The sequence below is a fragment of the Polypterus senegalus genome, chromosome 2 (assembly GCF_016835505.1).
Source record: "Polypterus senegalus isolate Bchr_013 chromosome 2, ASM1683550v1, whole genome shotgun sequence".
Lineage (NCBI taxonomy): Eukaryota > Metazoa > Chordata > Cladistia > Polypteriformes > Polypteridae > Polypterus > Polypterus senegalus.
The window spans coordinates 283,052,647-283,063,862 of record NC_053155.1 but is presented as its reverse complement, the minus strand read 5'-3'; the positions used below and the strand labels follow the sequence as shown (position 1 = coordinate 283,063,862).

Sequence of the window (11,216 nt, the reverse complement as noted above, 5' to 3'; positions counted from 1 at the left end):
AACTGGCTCCACTGACTCATGTTACTAGTGCCAAATTCTGATCCTTCCATCAGCATGACGAAAAAGGAACCTGGGATCATTCAACCAAGAAACTTTTTCCCACTTCTTTACAATCCAATTTTAATGCTTCTGTGCCCAATAGATATTTTAGTTTTTTTTTTTGTTTGTTTGTTTTTCACTGTTTGCACCCAGCATGGTCTTCATCTGTTCGTTGTCCAATAGAAAGTCAGATAAATGATAGATTATGAGATGATATTCTGCATACTAATGTAGAATTCAGATGTGATTTGCCTGGATGCGGCTTGACGGTCTTCTTGTGCAATGCTCTCCTCCATTCAAGCTTTTTTCTTCCACAGCATTGCTTGTTTCATCTTATTGTAATACGTTTTACGAAGGATGAGAGGGAATTTCTCTTTCCTTCTCTTGAATTGCACAATATATTAAAAAGTGGACTCAATTTGTATGCATTCTGTATCAACTATAAACTGTAGATGGATCCTCTAAGACGTTTGAATATTTAGGAGCTGTTCTGTCATTCAAATACCCATAAAGAAGAGGAAAATAATTCTAATAACCTACACATTAATGGGAGCAGAACTGGAATATGACAAAAATGCCTTTTGAATAGCAGTTTTTACAATTACTTTCAGTTGTAAATGGACAGAAAAGCAAACACATTTTTAAAGTGCTTTGTCAAGTAATTCACAACTAAAAAGCATGTGAGGAACCAAATGAAGTTAGTTGCAAAAATCCTTGAGTACACTTCACAAGTTTATACTTGCAGCACTCGCACTGGAACATCCAATATATGGTGTCACATAACACAGCACCATGGAGGAAATAAAATAATTAACAGTCATCGATTAAATCAACAAAGGGCTTACTCACAATAGAAGGGATAGGCGGGTAATCAGGTTTTTGGTCAAACTGACAGCAGCAGCAGAGTATTCTGAAGATTTTCCTTTAGAACAAAACAAAACAGACTTGTCAGTTTTTTGATCTCTAGTAATGTCATTTTTATATTGGTGCCCCTGCCCTTTTACTTCAGTATACCAGCACTCACTAATCGTACCTTATTAAGTAGAAGATGGCCTTCGGGGTAGGAATAATGTTGAAGGGGACAGGCAGCGTTAGTCCCTCCCTGAAGTAACAAAGGTAAAGCTTTGAACGAGCAAACTTCCACTCCACATCAGCATCATCCTGAAGACAAATAACATTACTGTTACACAATGGAGGGAGGCAGATCACAACAAGGACTTGATGAAAAGAATGAGCTCTGAAAGAATTCATGAACAAGGAGAGACATGAATTGGTAAGCTTTCCATTCTCATTCACACACTGATCATGAAACTGCCTTACTAAGTAGCAATAACCCGACATCCTTAAGGCTGAAACACAGAAGGAGGTACAGTAAAAAGGTACAGTAAAACTCATTCTGTCTTTGTATAGTAATGCTTTCTGGGTGGTATTAAATTAATACAGCACCTCATAATCTTTATATATATATATAATACGCTACTGTGGCTGTTTGTTTGTCTGTCCCAGATTTTAAATCACCTGTAGCTCGCTCGCAATCCGTTTGACCTATTCACCTGAAACTTGGTACACATAGACTACGTGACGTCTACTATACACTTTTGGGGTGATGATTGACCTACAAGGTTATTCCTCTTTTTATTTTTATTTTGTTGTAGAATCAACTCTCGGCAGCGGCCAGCAGGGAGGCCGTGTGGCGCATGCGTATGGGCGCCGTTCTCATCCCTAACACCTTCGCCGTCACTTCCCCTACCTCTTCATATCTTAAACCATTCTTGAGGCAGATTGAAGACTTATGTGCCAGCTTAAGTGAAAAATTAAAGAAAACAAACTAAGCAATTGCAACACAAACACTGACTTAATCAGTTTTAATATGAAAAGATGCCGACGAAAGAAGAGAAGCAGCAGGCCGCTAGGATGGAGAAAAGAAGAGCAGCTCAGGAAGTAGCAAGCGCATCAACCTCTGAGCAAACGAATGACAAACGTACAGAGAAAGAGGAGAAAAACTAGGAATGCCCAAGTCAAGTGTATTCACTGCACGTTATTGTGCGGTGCGCCGTTACTGGTTAGGTAATACTGTGACAGAAGCTGATTCAATGCAGCTACTGTGTTGAAGATATATTACTTCAAATCAACATATTCCATTATTAAAAAAAAAAAAGAAATAAATACACACACACACACACACGGACAGTTATTAAAATTGCTGATGGATGCCTTTACGGTGTATTTTTTTAACTCCTTATGTTTTATCATCCAGAGCAACTTTTTCATGATACAGCTTCAAGATGGCTCACTATCTTATTTATGGAGATATTTTTTATTTAAATATGTGTACATTTATTGTCAGCATAATCATTCTTATGTTGTGCAAATGACACAATTTATGGCTACAAACGTTACATCCACCCATTACAAGATACCCTTAAATCCAAAAAATGTGTAATTTATGTGATTTTTTTTATATAATATTTTAGTCACTGAATTAAAAAATGAAAACTATTTTTGCCCATCATTTAACATTTTTTCACAAAACACATTTTTTAGCTGGCAATTATAGGTCATTTTCTTTTTTTTTAACTATATTCAATAATTAATAATGACTATATCAATAATTTGCGTATTAAACTTGGTGTAATGAAGCACTTTGTCAAAAGATGAAGCAAGTTTACAGATTTGTTTTGTATTTTTCTGCGGCTGTCTAAGGCTAAATTGAATGAGGGCATTGTTGCCACACCGGATATTAAATAACTAGACTTTTGATGCAGAATTTGATGGGGCAATGAAGGATCTGGAACAAGAGACTTAGGTATCATTTAAAGAAGTCATTTCTAAGTTTTTAAAGTAACAATAAAGATCCAAATCATAAACAAATTGTGAAAAATGTATTGGTTAAGTTGAACTAATTGGGTGAGAACATGAGTCTCAAAGTTCACGTTTTAAATTTTTCCCTGAAAACCCTGGAGCAGTGAGTGAAGAGCAGGGTGAAAGAAGGGAAGGTCCCGGGACACTGGGATGTCAGTATGATGACAGATTACTGCTGGATGATTCATAGGCACACGCCACACCAGGAAAAGGGCACAAATGACTGGCCAGCAAATGAAGTTTTGCATCAAAGGAACTATGCAGTGACAAAAGCTAGAGTCGATTAATATTTATTGTTGTCCTTTATATATGTGCCTAAAAAGAGAGACTAAATATTTTTTATTTTAAATCAATTTAGAACAATATTGTATGCATGAATAAACTGTATAAATTTTAAATACCTTTTGAATTTTGTACTTAAATGTGATGTGATGGGCACATTCTAATTATATTGAATGCAAAAAAATTTTACTATTTAAAATTGAAATGATTTTTATGAGTTTAATTTTGCTGACCTGGGTAATCAAAACAATGTTTTAATGTATACCTGTGAATTACTGCAACTGATTACATAAATTCCTCTCAGCTGGAGCGCAGGCTGGTTATGCCACTCACTTAGGGACACAGAGTGGCGAAGAGGCAGCTTTGTGGTTTAGAGTCGAGCTTCTTATCTACTGTGCCACACTCAGGGCCGGATTTAGATGAAAAGAGGCCCTAGGCTATTCCACTTATGAGGCCCTTTCACCTCCCATTTTTAAGTTTGTAAATTACATGAGAGATAATAAAATACATCATTACTGTGATATATATCAATATGTTAATAATATAACCATGAAAATATAAAATAAAGCACGTAATATACATTTTTAAATATACAAATTAAAACATATGTTAAGAACTTACCTAGAATTCCGCAAAATGAAGATATTGTCACAAAAATTTTTTTAATAGTCTATAAACACTTCACTAAAGTATTGAACCTACTGGACTCAAAAGGCGAGAATCAAATGATTGTGTACGCAATCCTAAAATAAGAATCTTTTCTAATTAACATTAACACGTGTTTCATATTATCAAAGTAACATGAATATAACCGAACGTCGGTATATCAATCGGTCTGTTCGTTTGTCTGTTCCAATCTACACCAATCTGCACTTTATTTATGCAAGAACAAACCAGAGCTTAGTAGCATAAGGCACATCAATATTTGCCATAGCAATCAGTGAACGTATGAACTATACTTTGGTGCAATCTAGTATATACAAACGAACAGACCCAATGAGCCGAACGTTGATCTTAACCAATACATTTTTATGTTTGTTTATTAGTCATATGCGTAGAATTTCTCCTTATTTTCGGTTAAGTGTTTTAGTGTTCACTGTTTTAAGAATAGTGTAATTTTAATTTTGCTAACAATTTGAATGTAGGCCCCTCTTGATCTTGAGGCCCTAGGCTGAAGCCTAGTTAGCCTATAGGAAAATCCGGCCCTGGCCACACTGCCATGTGAGGCAATGCAACAACATCTTGGAATGACAGGAGGCTGAAGTGTTAATATCTTACCTCAATCTTCTGGAAGGAGTTGGTGATCATGGCAATAAGCATGTTGAGCAAGACAATGACAATCATTAAAGTAAAAATGCCATACAGTATTTGGCCCACACACTGAGCTAATGCATAATCCGGCATATCCACAAACTTTTCATCTGCTACACCAAACATGGTCCAGAATAAAAAACGAAAAGTAACATTAAACCTAAAAAGAAAAGCAATAATAAATTATCAACAAAAAACAGCAACAATTGTCAGCAAAATGATAATCTGAATTGTATATATAACTACTGTAGAAACAGGACAAAGGCCTAAGGAGGAAACATTTTGGCACACAAACTAAACACAGTAAATAGGCAAGGAATTAAGTAATTAACTATATATTATAGCAAATAAAACTTATTTCACATCCTTACCCAGATTATTTTTTTTTAATTCTGCACAATCTTTTTTTATTGCTAATATGCAGAACTATCAGAAGCTAGTCCAACAATTTGATAGCTATCAACCTCCCTCCAAGAATGAAGAAATAAATGCTATTTTTTCAGAAACACCAGTAGGCTGTTTCCATGTATTATTCAATTTAAAGTAGAAAGACCTAAAAGAAAACATCATTTGTACAGCAGCAAAAGAATGTGATGAATATTTGGGTTCTTATCCACGTAGAACATATGGAGGAAAACCCTGCTGTTTCCATTATTCTGCATGCTTATTCTCTTAGCACTATTTAGTAGTGCACAGGATGCTTGTTTTCTCCAGCTTCTATGACATTTTCCTTTACACCTTCTTGTTATAGATCAAAAGGTTGTAAGTTTTATTGAACACTGCCGTCAGCCTAAACAACAAATAGTGATTGCACTTTGTCTGCAGTCCAGAGCCCTTGTGTCTCCACTTTTGATTAAAATCAACAAAAACGAACTTTAAAAAGGGTTTCAAAATGGTGCTTAGAAAGGCAGTGCTTTCACTCCATCTTCTCATTTGTATGTTGACATAGGCTAAAAATAATCGATGACCACACTGTCACTATGGCCTCAGGTCAGCATGGGTTTCACATACACAGTGCCTTGGGATGGTGTACACTGTGCTATATAACATTGCGTGGATACTGCATTCTGCTGTTGTTTGCCCTGTAAAGTACCTGGTGTTGGTCAATGCTTATAAAAATGTCACTGTGTTTAATACATACAGCGCGCTAATTCAAATTACAATCATCCTTTGATAAAAATAAAATGTATTTATTTTATATATTTAAAAGGTGCCCCATTCAAGTTTGGTTCCTGCTTAGTACCCAGTGCAGCCTGGAATGATTCAGGCTCCCCACAACCGTTAAGTGGGTTTGTCAATGTTACGTTATAATCAGTCAATGTTAGGCTGTTATCAGTGAGAATTATCAAGTTGAGTCTTCAAAAAGAAGGCATGATTTATAGAAAAATGTACCATCCAATAAATAACTGCTTTCTTTTTATTAATGAGGTATCATTATCATATCGGTACTGACCCCTACTCTCTTTTCTCGGTACTGACCCCTACTCTCTTTTCTCGGTACTGACCCCTACTCTCTTTTCTCGGTACTGACCCCTATTCTCTTTTCTGTTTTTTTCCGGTTTCTTTGTGGTGGTGGCCTGCGCCACCTCCACCTACTCAAAGCTTCATGATGCTCCAACAATGATGGATGGATTAAAAGGAAGAAGTCTACGTGACCATCATCATCATCAAGCCCTTCCGTGAGAATCCTAAATCCAAAGAGGACTGTTTCATTTATGTTAGGTAGAATGCCCAGAGGGGACTGGGCGGTCTCATGGTCTGGAATCCCTACAGATTTTATTTTTTCTCCAGCCGTCTGGAGTTTTTTGTTTTTTCTGTCCCCCCTGGCCATTGAACCTTACTCTTATTCGATGTTAATGTTGATTTATTTTGTTTTATAATTATGTCTTTCATTTTTCTATTCTTTAATATGTAAAGCACTTTGAGCTACTGTTTGTATGAAAATGTGCTATATAAATAAATGTTGTTGTTGTTGTTATCATCTCAGCATGATTAATAATCTAAAGATTCTAGAGGATAAAGCAAATCCAAGTTATCTCAAAGTTTCCTTTAGTGAGTTCTTTAATTTCTCTTTAATATTTTTAAAATCAAAATCTGCTTTAAATATATTTCAAAATGAATTATTTGCTAAGACAGCAAATAATAAGCAATACCTACTGTCCAAGGTTTGGAGAATCAACATAATTCACATAAATGTTGTTGATCCCACAGAGGAAGGCAGTGCCAATGATCATCAAGATGAACAGGAACCTTAAAAAGGGAAAGATGATCATATAAACAAATGTAAAAGGCAACATTTTCTTATTTACCAAATACATTTAACATAATTGCTGTCCTCCATGTTTGTACTGTGATTTGGAGAGTGTTGCATACTGACAAACAAACCTAAGGATAACTACAACTTTCACATTATGGTATGTAATTTGACCGTATTGACTCTCACCTGAATGGTGACTAATTAGAGCAGCCCCTCGGATTCAGGAAGCCTTGTTTTAATTCCCAGCCTGCCCACTTGTCTGTCCATGTGGCGTCTGCACATTTTCTACATATTTCTACATATTTACACATATGCTGCTTCACCACCTGAGGCCACAGGTCCGCCACACCCTCGGCCCTCTGCAGTTTGCATATCAGGAGAAGGTGGGAGCGGAGGATGTCATCATCTATATGCTACACCGATCCCTCTCCCACTTGGACAGAGGCAGTGGTGCTGTAAGAATTATGTTTCTGGACTTCTCTAGCGCCTTCAGCACCATCCAACCTCTGCTTCTTAGGGACAAGCTGACAGAGATGGGAGTAGATTCATACCTGGTGGCATGGATCGTGGACTATCTTACAGACAGACCTCAGTATGTGCGTCTCGGGACCTGAAGGTCTGACATTGTGGTCAGCAACACAGGAGCGCCGCAGGGGACCTTACTTTCTCCGCTCCTGTTCAACCTATATACATCGGACTTCCAATACAACTCGGAGTCCTGCCACGTGCAGAAGTTTGCTGATGACACTGTTATCGTGGGCTGCATCAGGAGTGGGCAGGAGGAGGAGTATAGGAACCTAATCAAGTACTTTGTTAAATAGTGCAACTCAAACCTCCTACAACTGAACACCAGCAAAACCAAGGGACTGGTGGTGGATTTTAGTAGGCCCAGGCCCCTCATGGACCCCGTGATCATCAGAGGAGACTGTGTGCAGAGGGTACAGACCTATAAATATCTGGGAGTGCAGCTGGATGATAAATTGGACTGGACTGCCAATACTGAATCTCTGTGCAAGAGAGGACAGAGCCGACTATACTTCCTTAGAGGGCTGGCGTCTTTCAACATCTGCAATAAGATGCTGCAGATGTTCTATCAGACGGTTCTGGCGAGAGCCCTCTTCTACGCGGTGGTGTGCTGGGGAGACAGCATAAAGAAGAGGGACGCCTCACGCCTGGACAAACTGGTGAGGAAGGCAGGCTCTGTTGTAGGCACGGAGCTAGACAGTTTGACATCCGTGGCAGAGCGACGGGTGCTGAGCAGGCTCCTGTCAATCATGGAGAATCCATTGAACAGGATAATCTCCAGACAGAGGAGCAGCTTTAGAGACAGACTGCTCTCACCGTCCTGCTCCACTGACAGACTGAAGAGATCGTTCCTCCCCCACACTATGCAACTCTTCAATTCCACCCTTGGTAAACGTTATAATTATACAAAGTTATTGTCTGTTTTAACGGCATTTTTATCACTCTTTAATTTAATATTGTTTTTTTTATCAATATGCTGCTCCTGGAGTATGTGAATTTCTCCTTGGGATTAATAAAGTATCTATCTATCTCTCTATCTATCTATCTATTCACGTGAGCTTTTCATCCAAAACTTGTTCATATTCGATGAATGGTTGATTCTAAATTGCATTTGCATGGATATTTTGCTATTCTATTTCCTGTTTTACAGCCTAACAATTTCAGAGAAGAATGCTCTTCCTGTGACACTCAAAATGAACACAAAAGTGGCAGAAAATTGATGGATGCATGTAAATAATGAACAGTAATCAAATGACCAAAACAAATATATAAGAGAGATGCCTAGCCCATCAAACAAACAAATTTAACTTGATTTAAAGAGTGGCTAGAGACACAAAGTGAATAATATGATCAATACCTTTCATTCATTCCTTCTCTATAGACACTTATCCAGCTCAGGGTTTTGTGGGACCAGAGCTTATCCTAACAATATTAATGCACACAATCACCTACCACATTCACTCACTCAATGCCTGTTGTAACACTGCCAATTTACCTAAGGCAGGGGTCCTCAATCACGGGCCTGGAGGGTCGCAGTGGCTGCAGCTTTTCCTTCCAGCCAGTTTCCTAATTAGAAGATGGTCTTTGCTGATAATGAAACTTGGTATTTAACTGTTTTTCTTGTTAGTGCGTTCATTCATCAAAGGGAAATTTGAATTGCACTGTAGAGTTTCTTTCTCTGAGAACATTATCCATGTGTTTTGTGGACCCGAACAGATTTAAACTTAGCGGTCCTTCCTTTTCCCCTCTCATTTATTTCTAAACATTTTAATCACAGATACTTCACCGTGCACTTGCACAGGTTTAAAAGGAAGCCATTTATCTGGAGAGATACTGGTTTATTGGTTATTTGTGTTTCATTATTAAATAATGTCTGGTTAATTAAACAGGCAACAATTAAAACTTAAATGCCACTGCTAAAAACTAAAACAGGCAATTAAGGCTTCTGAATTGTAACAGGCCAGATAACTAAAATCCCAAGAACTGTATTGCTTTAGTAGTAAATAAATGGGTTCTAATTAAGAAAATGTTTGAAGTGAAAACTTGCAGCCACTGTGGACCTCCAGAACTGTAATTGAGGACCTCTGATCAACAATATAACTAAAATATGTCTTTGATTAATGAAAGCGCTAACAAGGCATAGAGTTAAATAGCAAGTTTCATTATCAGCAAGGTCTGAGTTCTAATTGGGGTAACTGTCTGGAATGAAAACCTGTACCCCTGACCTAAGGCATACCTCTCCGGAAAGTGGGAGAAACCATAAGCGAAGAAAATGCAAACTCCATATTGGCAGTGAATAGCCTTATATTGGAAATATATCCTGTAGCTGTGAGGCCGCACATATTACAAGAGCTGAAATTATAAAACAAAAGAACGGCAGTAGCTATACCAGAAAGTGCTATCATTGATGCAAATCAATATTGAAAGAGATATCACAAAAGTATAGATATTCAAAATGTAATACAGGCAAATCAGATGGACACTATCTTTAATGTATAAGTGTCATTTGCAAAAAGAAGACAACAAACTATAACCCTAGAATAGCACTCGAAACTTGCATGGCTGTAAATATGTGAAAGTGGCAATACCACCATTCCATAATCTCAAAGTCCAGAGCACAGAAATAAATGTGCTAACCTGCAATCCCTTGAAGGCATTTACAACAAGCATTGTCACAGCAACACTTTCAGCATTGTCAAGAACATCAGTCAGCCCACCTGCCCTGCAAATCTCAATTACATGAAGCAGGTTGGAGAATTTTATGTGAAACTTTGAACAGGATGTTCAGCTGTATAGCGCTATTGGCCTTCCGGAATGTCCAAATCAGGCAGTTTGCAATGGAGGTAGAAAGGCCAATCTTAATTTGACATTAGGTTTAATGTCCTATTCTGTTTATGTTGTGCTGGCATACCTGTATATTACAACCTGGATTTCTACGACTGATTTTGCCTAAATTTGCTATTGCAGGTTTCACACTGACAAACTAGTGATCTCCGTGTGATCCCCAAAGCCCTGCTTCAATGTTTCTCACCTCATCATGTCATCAATCATCTTTCCAATAGAAATTTGCAGTGTTCCAAGAGATTCATGTGCTGGCAAAATATACGCCAGTCGTGTGAAGCTCAGCATACTTGTCACAGCGAAAAGCACCTCTGCAATAAACTGTGGGTCTTCAGTTCGCCAATCTTGTCGATCTAAAAGAAGTTATAATACATAACAAATAAATCATAACAATTGACATTTATAATATACTTTTACTTCCATTCAGTCTTCCTTTTCAGACTCAATTGAACTGCTTTATGGCCAAGTCTCAATTCCTAGTTAAAGGAGCTGCACAGTTCCCCTCCTCTCATTCATAAATTGTGTACTTCGCTCTAGTGAATGAAAAGTCTTGAGTGGTCTTAACCTTAAATGAACCACATAGGAATAAAGTGCTATTGTCCAGGATGTCTTATGATTCGGTCCCATCTACTCAATGGCACCTCTGCCCCCTGAACACTATCTGAGTAAGGGGTCATGCACCACTGATCCTTTGTTTCATTGCTTGACCTCTAATATGCTCTACCATACTTCTGGGCTGTCTGTGTCTCTACCCCCAGTCTTTCAATCCTAGGGCAGAATTCACCATCACCTGTTTGGCCCTTTGTCTTTCTATACAATTTCTATCCCTGCCAGAGTTTGTATCTTTTCTGTGATGATTCTCTGATGCATTGCACCCTGCTATACACTTCTTTATAGTAATTTTGACTCTGGAAACCCTAATTTATTAAAAAAATGCAGACAATAATAAAATCAATGAACTCCTAGAGCGCTTATGTCTTTGGCTCTGTACATAAAACAGTGTCACTTATGAGTGTAAGAACTCTGAATCATACTTTATCCATCAAATGGCTTGCCAAATCTGTTTAATACAATGCCACAGATCAGCTCTCTTGGGATG

General features: G+C 37.8%; 1 protein-coding gene across 1 annotated transcript in view; it reads right to left on the bottom strand.

Moving 5' to 3' along the window:
- Nucleotides 1-573: 573 nt before the first annotated feature.
- LOC120523949 (short transient receptor potential channel 2-like) overlaps nucleotides 574-11,216 on the bottom strand; it is a 45,569-nt gene continuing 34,926 nt past the window's right edge. Inside the window, exons 7-11 of the mRNA XM_039745684.1 lie at nucleotides 10,308-10,470; nucleotides 6,652-6,744; nucleotides 4,462-4,654; nucleotides 1,073-1,200; nucleotides 574-961 (exon numbers count right to left, since the gene is read on the bottom strand). Coding sequence (XP_039601618.1) covers nucleotides 850-961; nucleotides 1,073-1,200; nucleotides 4,462-4,654; nucleotides 6,652-6,744; nucleotides 10,308-10,470 — 689 coding nt within the window. The 3' untranslated portion in view covers nucleotides 574-849. The remainder of the gene's footprint in view (nucleotides 962-1,072; nucleotides 1,201-4,461; nucleotides 4,655-6,651; nucleotides 6,745-10,307; nucleotides 10,471-11,216) is intronic.